Source organism: Phyllostomus discolor, chromosome 6 (genome assembly GCF_004126475.2).
Source record: "Phyllostomus discolor isolate MPI-MPIP mPhyDis1 chromosome 6, mPhyDis1.pri.v3, whole genome shotgun sequence".
Classification (NCBI taxonomy): Eukaryota; Metazoa; Chordata; class Mammalia; order Chiroptera; family Phyllostomidae; genus Phyllostomus; species Phyllostomus discolor.
In genome coordinates, this window is record NC_040908.2 from 79805324 (window position 1) to 79819594 (window position 14271).

Consider the following 14271-nt stretch of genomic DNA (forward strand, 5'->3'; position numbering starts at 1 on the left):
AATCAAGGACCCAACCCACAATCTAGGCATATGCCCTAACCAGAAATCAAACTCCTGAACCTTCAGTGCATGGGACAATGCCCTAACCACTAAGCCACACTGGCCAGGGCTAATCATGGATTTTTTATGATGTGAAAGAACAATTACAGAGAAAGAAATGGGGCTTTGTACCTCTTGATTCCCTCTTAGTCTTGAATAAGACACAAAGGGAAATGAATTTGATGACAGGGTAACATTGGCCTCTGGGTTTTGGGTTCTAGACTCCCTGGGGCATAGACCTGCTATGGGGTCATCAGTTGGCCCTTTGACCAACCTCAAGTTTCCCATCCACATTTATTTTCTGGTTTCTCTCCTGGGCCTTCCTCCCTATCACCATTACACAGCCAAGAGGCTCGATGTCTGTTGAAAATAGGGAGTCTCACACTTGCCCCTCCAGTGGAGTCCCAGACTCAGGACTGGCTGAGAGGCCAGCTGGGTACTGCAGGTTCCATTCAGGCACATGGACTGTTTTCTATTGGCTTAAAAAAATAACACCTCCAGCACCAAAATGCAGCAAAGTGGGTTGCCCCACCTTGGTGAATACCTAAGCCTCTGCCTCTTACAATGTAACAGGTGTACCAAGACAAAGAAATAGGGCCCAAATGAAAGAACAGGTAAAAATTCCAGAAAAGGAATTAAGCGAGAGGAGATAGATAACCTATCATATGCAGAGTTCAAAACACTAGTAATCAGAATGCTCAGAGAAATTATTGAGTATGGGCACAAAATAAAGAAAGAAGTGAAGTTTGCCCAAAGTGAAATAAAGCAAAATATACAGGGAACCAACAGTGAAGGGAAGGAAACAGGGGCCCAAATCAATGATTTGGACCAGAAGGAAGAAAGAAACATTCAACTGGAACAGAATGAAGAAACAAGAATTCAAAAAAATGAGGAGAGGCTTAGGGACCTCTGGGACTACTTTAAACATTCCAACATCCAAATCATAGGTATGCCAGAAGGAGAAAAGGAAGAGCAAGAAATTGAAAACTTATTTGAAAAAATAATGAATGGAAACTTCCTCAGTCTGACACAGGAATTACACATGCAAGTCCAGGAAGCTCAGAGAGTCCCAAAGAAATTGGACCCAAGGAAGAACATACCAAGATACATCATAATTAAATTACCAAAGATTAAAAATAAGGAGAGAATCTTAAAAGCAGCAAGAGAAAAGGAGACAGTTACCTACAAAGGAGTTCCCAGAAGATGATCAGCTGATTTCTTCAAAGAAATCTCCTGCAAGGTTGCAGGCAAGAGGAGCTGGAAAGAAGTATTCAAAGTCATGGGAAGCAAGGACCTACATCCAAGATTATTCTATCTGGGAAAGCTGTCATTTAGAACAGAAGGGCAGATGAAGTGCTTCCCGGATAAGGTAAAGTTAAAGGAGTTCATCATCACCAGGCCCTTATTATATGAAATGTTAAAGGGACTTATCTAAGAAAAAGAAGAAGCTCGAAAATATGAAGAGTAAAATGACAAACTTACAACTGTCAACAACTGAACCTAAAAACAAAACCAAAACAAACTAAGCAAACAACTAGAACAGGAACAGAATCACAGAAATGGAGATCACATGGAGGGTTATCAGCAGGGAGTGGGAGGGGAAAGAAAGGGGAAAAAGGTACAGGGAATAATAAGCATAATTGGTAGGTACAAAATAGACAGGGAGAGGTTAAGGATAGTATAGGAAGGCTCTCTGCTCCTCCTTTCTACAGAGAGCCACATCTTCCTGCGCAGCGCGAGCCTCAAACCTGAGACAGGATGGTGAAGATTGGAGTGAATGGGTTTGGCTGTATTGGGTACCTGGTCACCAGGGCTGCTTTTTGCTCTGGCAAAGTGGATGTTGTCACCATCAATGATCCTTTCATTGACCTCAACTACATGGTCTACATGTTCCAATATGATTCTACTCATGGCAAGTTCAAATGCACAGTCAAGACTGAGAATGGGAAGCTTGTCATCAACGGAAAGTCCATCTCCATCCCCCAGGAGTGAGATCCTGCCAACATCAAATAGGTAATGCTGGTGCTACCTATGTTGTGGAGTCCACTGGTATCTTCACTACCATGGAGAAGGCTGGGGCTCACTTGAAGGGTGGGGCCAAGAGGGTCATTATATGTGGCCCTTTTTGCAGATGCCCCCATGTTTGTGATGGGTGTGAACCATGACAAGTATGATAACTCCATGAAGATTGTCAGCAATGCCTCCTGCACCACCAACTGCTTGGCCCCTCTGACCAAGGCCATCCATGCCAACTTTGGCATTGTGGAGGGACTCATGACCACAGTCCATGGCATCACTGCCACCTAGAAGACCATGGGTGGCCCCTCTAGCAAGCTGTGGTGTGATGGCCAAGGGACTGTCCAGAACATCATCCCTGTTTCCACTGGCACTGCCAAGGTGGTGGGCAAGGTCATACCTGAACTGAATGGGAAGCTCACTGGCATGGCCTTCTATGTCCCCACCCCCAATGTGTTGGTTGTAGATCTGACCTGCCTCCTAGAAAAAGCTGCCAAATATGATGACATCACGAAGGCAGTGAAGCAGGCATCAGAGGACTCCCTCAAGGGCACCCTGGACTATATCAAGGACCCAGGTTGTCTCCTGCAACTTTAACAGTGACACCCACTTGTCCACTTTTGATGCCGGGGCTAGCATTGCCCTCAATGACCACTTTGCCAAGCTCATTTCCTGGCATGACAATGAATTTGGCTACAGCAACAGGGTGGTAGACCTTATGGTCCACATGCCCTCCAGTGAGTAAGAATCCCCTGAACCACTGGCCCCAGTGACAGGAAGAGAGGCCCTCAGCTGCTGGGGAGTCCTTGCCCCAAATCAATCCCCCAACACAGTTAGAATCTCCTGACTTCCAGTTTCCATTCTAGACCACTTGAAGAGGGGAGAGGCTTTGGGAGCCCTGCCTTGTCATGCACCATCAATAAAATTCACTGTATCCAGTTAAAAACAACAAAAATGAATAGTATAGGAAATGGAGAAGCCAAAGAACTTATATGTGTGACCCGTGGACATGAACTGAGGTGGGGAGGTAATGCTAGAGGGAGAGGGAGTGCAGGGTGGAGGGGGATAAAGGGAAGAGAAAAAAATGGGACAACTGTGATAGCATAATCAATAAAACATACTTAAAAAAATAATACCTCCACCCTACCCTGCCTCCTCTTACAATATCCAGGAGCACCCTTGACCAAGGACATGGTGTAGGTCTGAGGCAGTGGCCTTGCTGGTCTGGGCATCTAAGGAGGGGAGCTTGGCTTTGGGTGGGAGAGGGGAGTTGGGGCCTGGTCCAGGGGTCTCTCCTAGTCACTCTTCCTTGAGGGTGGGCTCAGTCTCTCTGCTCTGGCCTCTAAGTGTGTGATCTGTGTCCTGGTCACTCAGGTCTAGAGGGGAGCCCCTCTGTTGTGTTCTGAGTGATGAAGACTCTCAGAAGTGGGGTACAAAGGAGGAAAGATACTAAGGGATCCCACAGAGGGAATTGAGGAAGTAATTTGGGAATGAGGCTTATGAAGGAGGACTTGTGAAAGAACAGCATCAATAACGAGGCGGTAATAGAATGGCCAAGAGCCCCATGTCCCAGTATGTAGTCCCAGAAAGGAGATGCCAAAGTGGTGGCAGCTGGCACAGCCACAAAAGCAGAGAGATGGGAGTTTAGTCTCAAAGAGTGATGAGATTCCTGTCCCTCCTTATTCTCTTCACCTGGCTGCCTTGAGTCATGTGCTATTTACATGGCCTATATAATATTTCTTCCACCTCAGGTGGAGATCACTGATAGGAGGGAAATGACCAGGGTATGGAAGGGCCTGATGGCTGGCCTGGGGCCCCCACTCAGGGGGATGTAACAGGTAGGGCAAGCGAGCACTTGGGTCCAGGGGCTACTGCTAGTCTCCAGGTGGGGCGTAGTGGGTCAGGTTGCTGGAGGGAGGAGGGCAGAGAATGGGCAGGAGGGACAGAAGGTAAAGGAAAATGGAGGGGTCAGAGGGAGGTAGGGAAGGTATGGACAGGATTTCTCTCCTTGCAAGGAGACAGGAAATGCAGAGCCAGGCCACAATAAGGTACATAAGTCAAGGGTAGGTGCCGACCTCTATTAGGGGAAGAATTCAGGTGTTATACCATCCCAGTACATTTTTCTTTGGAAATAGTGAAACTGCCAGCAAAGAATTTCATGCCTAAGTGTCGCCTCTGTCCCCAAAACACTGATAGTTGACAGTTGAAAAACATGGGCTTGAACTGAACTAGTCCATTTATATGTAGATGTTTAAAAATAAATATATGCAGTACTATAAATGTACTTCCTCGTCCTTATGATTTTCTTAATAACATTTTGTTTTCTCTAGCTTACTTTATTGTAATAATACAAAATGTAATACAAATAACATATAAAATCTTTTGTTAATCAACTATTTATGTTATGGGTAAGGCTTCTAGTTAACAGTAGGCTATTACTAATTAAGTTTTGGAGGAGTCCAAAGTTATATTTAGATTTTTAACTGTGGAGGGCATTGGTACCCTAACCCCTGCATTGTCTAGGGGTCAACTGTACTTTGTGTTTTCCAGGACAAGGTCCCTGCCTTGCTGTTCTTTGCCATCCTTTGCCCACCACCATGAAGCCTGGTGGTGAGCAGTCACATTGCTTATTGAACTGAACCAATGGCAGATGGGAATTTCCAATAGGTCAGATGGCTTAGTTGGCAAGGCCTCTGGGTTGGGCCAACTTGTTTCTGATGGAAGCCAAGGAATAGAACAAGAAATAAAACTGACATTTCTTCAGAGCCTACCCAGCACTAAACACATCCTCTAGTTTGATGTGTCATCACCATTTTCCACCTGGTAAAGCTGAAGACCAAGTTCAGGTTGCTGGCTGTTACATCAGAGTCAGGGTCTCCATCTTCACTGACTGGCTTAGAACTGCAAGACTGAGCTCTTTTTAGAGGTCAGGGGGACCTTCAAGGAATGAAGCTAAGGTAACCCTGGGAGGCCAGGGGCATCCCCAGAGGCTGAGTGGAGCTCCCCAGGTCTGGCCTATGGAAACCAAGGCTCAGTGACAGCCTGGTAGCTCCCCGGTAACTCTTTGCTGGGTGCTTCCCTAGGAAAAAGGGAAGAGGAGGGGCAGGACAGAATCCCAGCATCTTCTCTGGAAGAGATGAGAAGGAGGGATCCCTCTGCTGTCAAGGGAGCAGGAAGAGGATGTGACCTGTGGCTGAGTTCTGCTCTCTTGGATGCCAGAGAACTGACACCCCAAAAGAACCCAAGATTGGAAAAACCTGGTGTCCTTACCCAGGCCCTCGAGAAGTTCTGTCTCTGGATTAGATTTCCTTCAAGATACCCTAAACTGGAGCAGACAGCTTCCATTCTGAGCTGAAATTTTCTGTTTTCTCAGATGTAAGTGGGGAGAATAATAGTCATTTCGTTTGTCTTAGCTTAAATGTCACTTCAATGAGACCTTCCCTGATCTCCATTTCAAATTGTAACCCACCTACCACTGGCTTTCCTGATCCCTTCTCTGCTTTGCTTTTCTCCGTAGCACCACTCACTTTCTAGTATACTGTATTATCTGTCTACCTACCTACCTACCTACCTACCTACCTGTCTATTTGTTTTTGTGTGCCTCACTGCTAGTGACATAGGACAGGGGTCTTTGCCTGTTTTGTTCACTGAGTCCCCAGCACCTAGACTGGTGCCAGACCTATCAGAAGCACTCCATAGATAGCTGTTGAATGAGTGAGTGAAGAATGGATGGATGGCATTGCTGTATATGAAGTATTCAGTAGGACATTAGCACTTTATTATTATGGCTGCTGCTGCTGCTGTTTGTCAGATGTGATTCATGCAGATTGCTTCTCCATCTGAGTAACAAGGAGATTGAACCACTAGTGCTCTCTGAGCTCCCTTCAATCTCCACAAAACCTGCAGTTCTCTGATCTTTATACTCCTAAATGCTCAGTGAGGCAGGTTTTTCCACTGCTCACCTTGCAGTTCTCAGCAGCAGCTCTGCCGGGTTTGGAGGTGCTGAGCACCTCTCTTGTGGCAGTTCTTGTTCTTGTGACTCTGAGAGTCAGAATGGGGCAAGGTGTGGGACCATGAGTCAGTCTGATGTTTCTTGGAACGGTTTCCATTCAGATATTTATAGGTTTTATTTTAATTGGCTTTAAAGTGTTGTTTCATAGCATTTTATTGGTTCAGTAGACAGAATTCACTATGTACATAATTGAGGTCATTTGATTTAAATTTCTTTATTAAGCATATTTGTAGAAATAAAATTCAGGAAAAATAATTTGCCAGTCCATGTGACCTGACTGGGGGTGTGAACACATTGTCCTTGGAAACAAAGGTTCACAGTGTCCTGCCCTGGCTGAGGCTCTGGTCCTTGGCCTCGGACACTCCTTATGCGGACAGGGTCATATTTTAGTTGCCCAAGAGCACCTGTTTTAGACTCAGGTCCTCTGTGTTAGACTGTCTTCAGAGGGCCTGAGCCCTATCTCTCAGGATCTCATTTTGAAAAGGGCTTTCTGGCACCCTGGGGTTCCCCACAACTGACTGACTTTGTGGGGGCAGTTTCAGGAGTAAAGTTCACACTCATTTGGTATTCACTGAGTAACTGGGATGGCCTCGGAAGAGGGGGAGGGGTGAGGGACAGGTCTGGCTAGTTCTGCCTGGTTGTTTATACTTGGGATTACCTCACACATCCCAGCCTTCCAACCTGCTTCACCACCCTTCTGGTGGGGGTTGGCCCTCGGCCCTCCAGCCCTTTTTTCCCCACATGCCCAGGAAGCCAGGGGCCAACATGGATCTTCCCATTGATATCAGCTGAGTCTGGAAGCCTCCTCAACTTTCCAGAGACCATGGAAAGGAACAGCCGCCCGGTGAGTTTCCCTGGGCCATGGGCCAGAACCTCCTGGCACTGAGGAAGCAGGGATAGGGCTGGGAGATGGGGGGGGGGGGACACTGCTACTGGTGTGCCTCAGGTTTGGGGGGAAAGTGAACATGCCTTTTCTTCCTTGTAGCTACTTGGGATCAAGATTGCTTGACCTCATTTTATCATGCTTCCTAGGAGGGACTCTTCTAGGAAGGAAAGAGAAGCTGATAGGATTTGGGGTCTGATCAGGAAGCACCTCAGGTGTGTGTGGCTGAATACTAGGCTTCTGCTCTGTGTACTGTGAGCACCCCAGCCAGGACACTTATGCTACTAGAGGTCACCTTTACTGGTTTGAGAATCATGGAACCTTAGCATTTTAACAGGGCTTCTGGGTTATCTTAGCTATATTCTCACTAGACTCATAAACCGCCCTTAAAAATATCACTATGCGCATTTAAGATCAAGGGAATTTTCAATCTGCCTTCGTCACTTAGTTTTGGGCTTAATAATATTCATGTTTGGAAAGTGCTTTCTTGCATTTATCCATAACTCCTTCTGCCACAGTTCAGGTTCCTGTCCTCATCTTCTGCCCTTGGTGGTGGTAGAGAGCAGCTGAAGGTCTTCTGTGGAAAAGCCAGTCATATACACATGAAAGCTTTCAAAGACTTTGTTCAACTGTGCCTCAGCTTTCTTTTCTTGGGGGACATTCCTCTTGGGCTCCAACTTTTTCTTAGGCCTTATTTTCTATACCTTTTCATCTTCTTTTGCATTTTACCTAAGTAGTAGAATCTGAGACTCTGGGAAGAATGGGACATACTGGGTTCCAGAAGGATTAGCTTAACCTATGTTCTGGCATGTGGTCCATTCTGAACCCCAGATGTGTTTCTGTAACTTTTAGCCCCCATCATTCATCAGCCCCATTTTGACTTTTATTTCCCAGGCTTTCTTCTCTGCTCCCTGCTCTGGTCTCCTTGGTTCATGTTTCCACCCACCAAGGTCATTTGACGTGAGGTCTCTGGAGCTCATTGGATCCTGTAGTAAGCAAAAAGGGTGACGTACAAAGAGAATGGAGTTTTGTCTGGGGCATGGAGACACTGAACCCACAGTCACAGTCATGTTCCTTGGAAACCTGCTGGGAGTCTAAATGTGATGGTGTCTAAACACAGAGTGAGAAGGGCTGAGCTATCTGAAGGGTTGTAGGGTAAGTCAGCCTAGGGGGGATATCAGCCTAGGAAGCACTTCTGTCCAGGGTCAGGGACCAACGTGGAAGGACACTGGTGGGACACATGGTGAAGAACAGTCTTTCCATTATTGGTGGAATTAAGTGTCAAATTGTGTGGTTGGTGCCATGTTCATTCAGGGAGGCTGTCCTAACTTATGTTGTAATGAAAGAAGTGAACCACTACTTCCTTATTTAAGGTTCTTAAATGTACCCCCTTGTTTAGGGTAGAACTGCTAAAACAGTGAATCTGTGATGGGAGCAGGGAGAGCTGCCTCAGTAATATCGGCAGAAGGCTTCTTAAAATAGATGAAATTGAATAGGGGCTGACTGGGAAAAACTAGGCCACACCCTCTCCCTAAAGGCTTTATTGTTCTTCAGCTGCATAAAGTTGTGAAGAAGATGGTGGCCCAGTGAAGCTCCTATGTGAGCAGGTTGGGTCTTCAGAGGAATCCCAGGAGAGGTGTGGAGAAGTTTCTTGGCTTCTCTGTATTCCAAAGAGGAGGTGCATGATGTGGTAGACAGAACACTGACCAAGTTCCAGGTTAGCTGTGACTTTCGGTATCTGTAAAATGGAATAAAAATCATATCTATTTGAAGGAGTCTTAGAATAGTTTCACATGTAAGCCTCCTTTAGAATAGCATCTGCCTTAACTAGAGATAGAGATAGATAGATAGAGATGGAGATGGAGATGGAGATGGAGATGGAGATGGAGATGGAGGTAGAGGTAGATTCACAGAGAGTTAAGATTTGTTGTTATCATCACCATCTATGGTTTAATCTTGGCTCCTTTAAAATTTTTCACAAATATTTTCTTCTCTCCATGCCTAAGTTTTTCTACCTACGAAATAAGAGGGTTGGACAAATTTCCCCTGGAAGCCCCTTTGTGGTCCAATGACAGTCTCTGAAATTATATGGAATGGGATTACAGGTGCACCACACTGAATATGCATATTTGTTTTTGAAAAATAGTGTATATTTTGTGCCTTATGAGGCTTATTCTTCATGCTTAAAGACATGCAATGTTTATTAAAGAAAGACTGATGTGGAGTCACTGATAAAAGCAACAATCCTTTGCAGAGTTAATTTTCTTATACTGGGTTTTCTTAAAGTGGAACAAGTTCTCAGCCAGCCCAAGACCACAGATGCTGTGGACAAGAAAATGGAGGGAGGCCCCAGGAATGGTTCAGATGAGGGCCCCTCCCTGGAGGGGGCTGGGCAGGTTCCCAAGATGGCAGACCAGTAGGCCCAGGTCACTCAGCCATCCCCCAGACTTCATAGTGCAGGTCCCTTTAGGATCTCTGGCACAAGCCCTTCACTCCTGCAGGCAAGCAGCTCTCACCTGGGACCTCTGTTTCATGTCATTGGTACTAAGCAGACTTCCACCTGGGTCATCCCTGTGTTGCTCCTCTGACTAGGCCAAAATGAGTGTGGATGTGTGGGAGTGTGTGTTTGGGGCTCCAGGCTGGGGTGCTGGGCAGGAAGGCCAACTGATGTAACAATAGGCACTTAGCTTAAGTGTCTTGTTTTGGCAAAACAGCTTCCTCTTGGTACAGCAACAATGTGAAACCGGAAAAGTCGGCATTCATGCTGCCTATCACTACCAGAACCAATAAGTGGAGACAGAGATTGAATCTTTATTGGTACTTTATTAAGATGGCTGACAATCTGAGAAGACAGTGGGTTATGTACCCTAAAAGACCGTCTTACATTTCATTTCAAGCCAGCCTTTTTTTATAAGCAGGGAAAAAGTGTAGGTAAGGGGTTTGGAATTCAGGAAAAAAAAGTGTAGGTAAGGGATTTGGGACTCAGGAAAGAGGTTAATCAGATTAAAGCTGCAGTCTGGCAATTTCTCAGCATACTTTCATCCGCCGACCTGTTGACCTGTGATTCTTTATCTGTGTCTTCGGCATTTCTGTCCTGGGTGGTTCTTTTTCTGTGTCTTGTGTCCTGTGTCCTGGGCAGTGGGATGTCTCTCTGGAACATGATGACTCAGATACCATCTTGACTGCTTGCAGTTCCCCTGGGACACAAACGTCAAATTGCTTGTGGTCTCCTGGAAGCAGTGTGGGTCACATTTTCAGTTCCTGAAATAATACTTTTTCACACGGATTCATTACTAAGTTTATTAACTATTATCTAAAACTAAACTTTTCCAACTCTTGAGTTCCCCCATCAAATGGAGGTGGACTGTGTCCAGCCAGATGTGCAGGGTGCTGGGTGGGGCACAGCATGGAATCCAGTCCAGGAACCCTGGACTCTGGGCCTTATCAGCCAAGTGGAGGCCTTGGCAGTACTAGGTGGGGGCTGGCTCATCTAATAGGGAAGCTATACTAGTACTGTCCAGGGAGCACCCATTGTATACCAGCATTGGCAGAGAGGGCACATGGGGAGAAACTGAGGCAGTAAGTTCCTAGGTAATCAAATGTTATTTGCTTGGCAACAGTGGCCGATAATGTTCTTTAAACTATCTGATGAATGAATAAATAACAAATGAATGAATGAATGAATGAACAAATAAGAAGGTGTTTTGATTCTGGTCCAACAAGACCCCAAAGCTCTTTCATATGTATAGGAGGCATCATAAATTATACATAACTTTAGCACTCACCCAGGCCAGCAGTGTTTAAGTTAATAGCAGCAAGCTCTTTTGTTGAAATGAAATCTTATGTGGAGCCAGTTGCATACAACTGAAAAGTGAATCTGTTTGAAGTGGGGTGAAGGACTGGGAGCCCAGCACCTCCTAAGCTGGTCTCCTGGGCCTTTCCATGGAAACTTCAAATGTGCTGTGAAAGCCTGTGGGGAAGCAGTGGGCTGTCCACTTCCTTATTTTATAGATTAAGGAGCTGAGAGGGATGTGATTACCCCTTGGATCGCACAGGTGAGTAGGAGCAGAAGTAAGATGCCCTTGTGTATCCCATACCTGGAGCAAGAGAGGTCTCATGGCTCTGGCTACTTAGTTTGGAGACCAGTTTGATTCTAGGCTGACCAAGATCTCTCAGGTTAATATTGCATGTGCTGGGAGCTGGGTGGGAGGAGGTTCTGGGCATCTGCCAGTATACTGAGGGGAGCCTGTATTTGTGGGGTTTCTCTGGGTTCAGGCAGGGGATAAGAGGAGGGAGCCCTGTATGGTAAAGCCTGGATTGAGCAGTGAAAATGGGAGAAAAACCATGATCTACACCCCAACACAGACCACTTCCATGGAAGTCAGTTCAGTCCAGGCCAGTCCACATTGAAATGGAGTCAGGACTCCCCTGCCTTGGCCCAGGGGCTCCCCAGTCTCCTAACAGACAAGGGGGCTTGTTAGGTCTCATCAAAGGAAGCTCCTGAGCTTTCCTGGTAATCTCTCATGCTTCCATTGTGGACTGGGGGTACCTCTTCCAGCCTAGCCCAGAAGGCTGGGGTGTCAGCCTGGGGGCCTGCCTATGTTTGCAACAGGGTGCAGCCAGGGGGACCCCAAATAGGGATTTGTAATGGGGTCCAGAACTCAAGGTATCTAGGAAATATTAAAAATATGGGATGTCCTCACCTGCCACAGGTCTGAACTAGGGGATGGAACACACAAAGCAGGGCCATTTAGAGTTTTGTTTTGCATAGGAACAGTTTTGCAAATAACCTCAGGCATGGCCGTTTAACATATCTATAGGTTTTAACTGATTTCATGGATATGTTAAATAGCTGTGCCCTTGCTTTGAGCCAGGGGGATGAGAGTGACTTCCACCCAGGATTTAACTGAGAGGCAACTGACCCTGGTTACAGTGCCTGCATGAGAGATTAGAGATGATTGGCTCCATGCCATGGGGCCACACCTTCCCTGGACTTATTCTGGCAGCCAAGAAAGGCTAGAAAAATACAGGAATGCTGGCAGGTGTAACTTATTGTGGGAGGAGTCAGAAATGGGGCTGCAGAGGAAGACTGGCGCTGGGATTTAAAACCCAGGCGTGGCAGCCATGCTGCAGGGTTGGGACCATGTGGCTTTGGGGTGTTCCCTTTTGCCATGTGGCTTAGGAAGCAGGAGAGACCTTGCTGGGAAGGGGAAGGAAAGGGGTGAAAGGACTCTTGCTGGTGGGCCATGAGAAGGTACCACATAATTTTGGATTAACTGGAGATCACCGTGGTGACATATCTGATGGTGCCGGGTACCGAGGGGCTGCCTGAGCCATGGACTTCTACTTCTTTTCCTGGGATATGGTACCCTGGACTGGGCAGAGGGAGAAGGAAGGATTGTGTGTGTTTCTGGATATTCTAAAGGACTTTAGTATTTTAATGAAGACATTAAGTCATTACTCTAAGTCTGTATAACTTTTTAAATAAATAATTCCTTTCCTTTTCACCAATGTCTGGCATTGAGAGATGTCTTTCCCTGGTGGTGGGCAGGGCAAACCTAGTACGGGGGTGGGGGACCCCCAGAGCACAAGGGGGGGTGGTCCATTCAGTAATAGTATATTGTTCATCCCCCGCCCTGTGCCGGGTCTGTTCTGTAACATGTGCACCTCTTTGAATATCCTTGGTACTCAGGGCACTGGGAGAGAAAAGCTGCCACAAGGGCCTAGGTCTGGTGAGGGACTATTTCTGTCAGAGCACTTATCTGGCAGTGGGAGAGCACAGAGAGGTGTGACAGCTCAAGGACAGGAGCCAGAAGATCAGGGTACTAGTCTTGGCACTGCCCCCAGTTGGCTGTGTGACCTTAGACAGCTCACACTGCCTTTCCTGGCCATAATTGCCTCATTAGTAGGATAAAGATTTGGACTAGAGAGTTTTCAAGATCCTTCGAGCTCTGATAGCTTGTGCCCAGGATGCCTTTATAAAGGAAGGCCCGGGCAACTTGGGCTGGACTTCAGGGCACCCCAAGGACATACCCTCGGGCCATGAAGATGTGTTGCAGTTGCTACTGCTGGTGCACATCCTTTAGGTGTAGCATGAGGCCTTTTCATAGGGCAATGTCTGTGGTTGGAGAGCAGTGCCCTTAAAAGCCCAGGATTAAATCTGTGGCCATGGCCACACATGAAACAACCCATGAAGTGGCTGTAACATCATTCAGCACCAGCCTCTTTTCTGTGGCATCACTGGCTGGGCCTACAGGAGGCCCAGAGAGGCCAAGGGGTTTGTTGACTTCCATCTGCCACCAGGTAAGGGCCCACAGGGCAGAGTCTGCCACAGGAAATCATAAAAATGCCCCATTCACCTTGGAGTGGGGAACCTGCCCCTGGAAGCCATGACATAGAGAGCAGTGAAACTAGGTATATGGGGCCTTGGGTTTTTGTCCCTATTATTCACTAAGATATACCTGAGTGACTTTGGATAAAGCACGCAAATGTTTGGGGTCTCTACCTCCTTGTCTGTAAAATGGGAATAATAATCATTATTGATTTCTGTCCAGGGAAGTTCTTGGGAAGAGCCCCAGCTCTGGGAACTGCTATTTTCAGCCTTCTCCCTGTCTTCCTATGGATCCCTGCCCTGCCTGCCTCCCAGCCATGCCACATCCTGCCCCAGATCATCTTAAGGGGGCTGGATGAGTTTTGACTGGGGACCCCTGGGAGCTGCAGAGGCACAAAGACAGCCTGAGGGTAGGCCTTGTTCCTTACATGGTGAAGGTTCATGACTGTGCCACACTATGGGGTAACTGCAGATACCATCCAGGATGGGTGGGAGAACAGTCAGGTCCAGGGGAGAATGACTGGCGATGCTAGGCCAGGGAAATGGCCCAGAGTTGTCTCCACTCTGACTCTTTCCTATTCACCTGCAAGCTGAGGAACCTCTGGGCTGTAAACAGGTTGTGGGAGCCTGAGTCCCTGGCCCAGGAGTTGCTCATTGGAGTTCCAATTCTGGGTCTTCTGCTCACTGGCAAAGGCTTGGAGGTGGGCTGTTTCTGGTCTGGGTTCTGCTCCTTGTATCTTGGAACCTTGGGCAAGACATCTGCTCCCCTCCCTCTTCCCCATGTGCTCAAGGTATCTGTTCTGAGAGTGTGGTCAGTCTTCTGGGAGGGAAGCTGGAATCTCAGCATTGCACTCGAAGAATTGAGAAAAGGAAATGAGTTACTGCTGTTGTAGGTTGATCAGGCAGAACTTCCAGCAGGGTGGGGTGGCATGTTGTGAAATGGGTTAAGAAGAGTAGCTGTAGTATCTTTTATAGGTGAGTGCCTAGACC

General features: G+C 47.0%; 1 protein-coding gene and 1 pseudogene across 6 annotated transcripts in view; both read left to right on the forward strand.

Moving 5' to 3' along the window:
- Positions 1-1749: 1749 nt before the first annotated feature.
- Positions 1750-2967, forward strand: LOC114500033 (annotated as a pseudogene).
- Positions 2968-6731: 3764 nt separating this feature from the next.
- The window catches only part of TMPRSS13 (transmembrane serine protease 13), a 39308-nt gene continuing 31768 nt past the window's right edge, over positions 6732-14271 (forward strand). For all 6 annotated transcript variants that reach the window (XM_036028503.1, XM_036028504.1, XM_036028505.1 and 3 more), the window contains exon 1: positions 6732-6911. In XM_036028503.1, the coding sequence (XP_035884396.1) occupies positions 6891-6911 (21 nt within the window). In that variant the 5' untranslated portion in view covers positions 6732-6890. The remainder of the gene's footprint in view (positions 6912-14271) is intronic.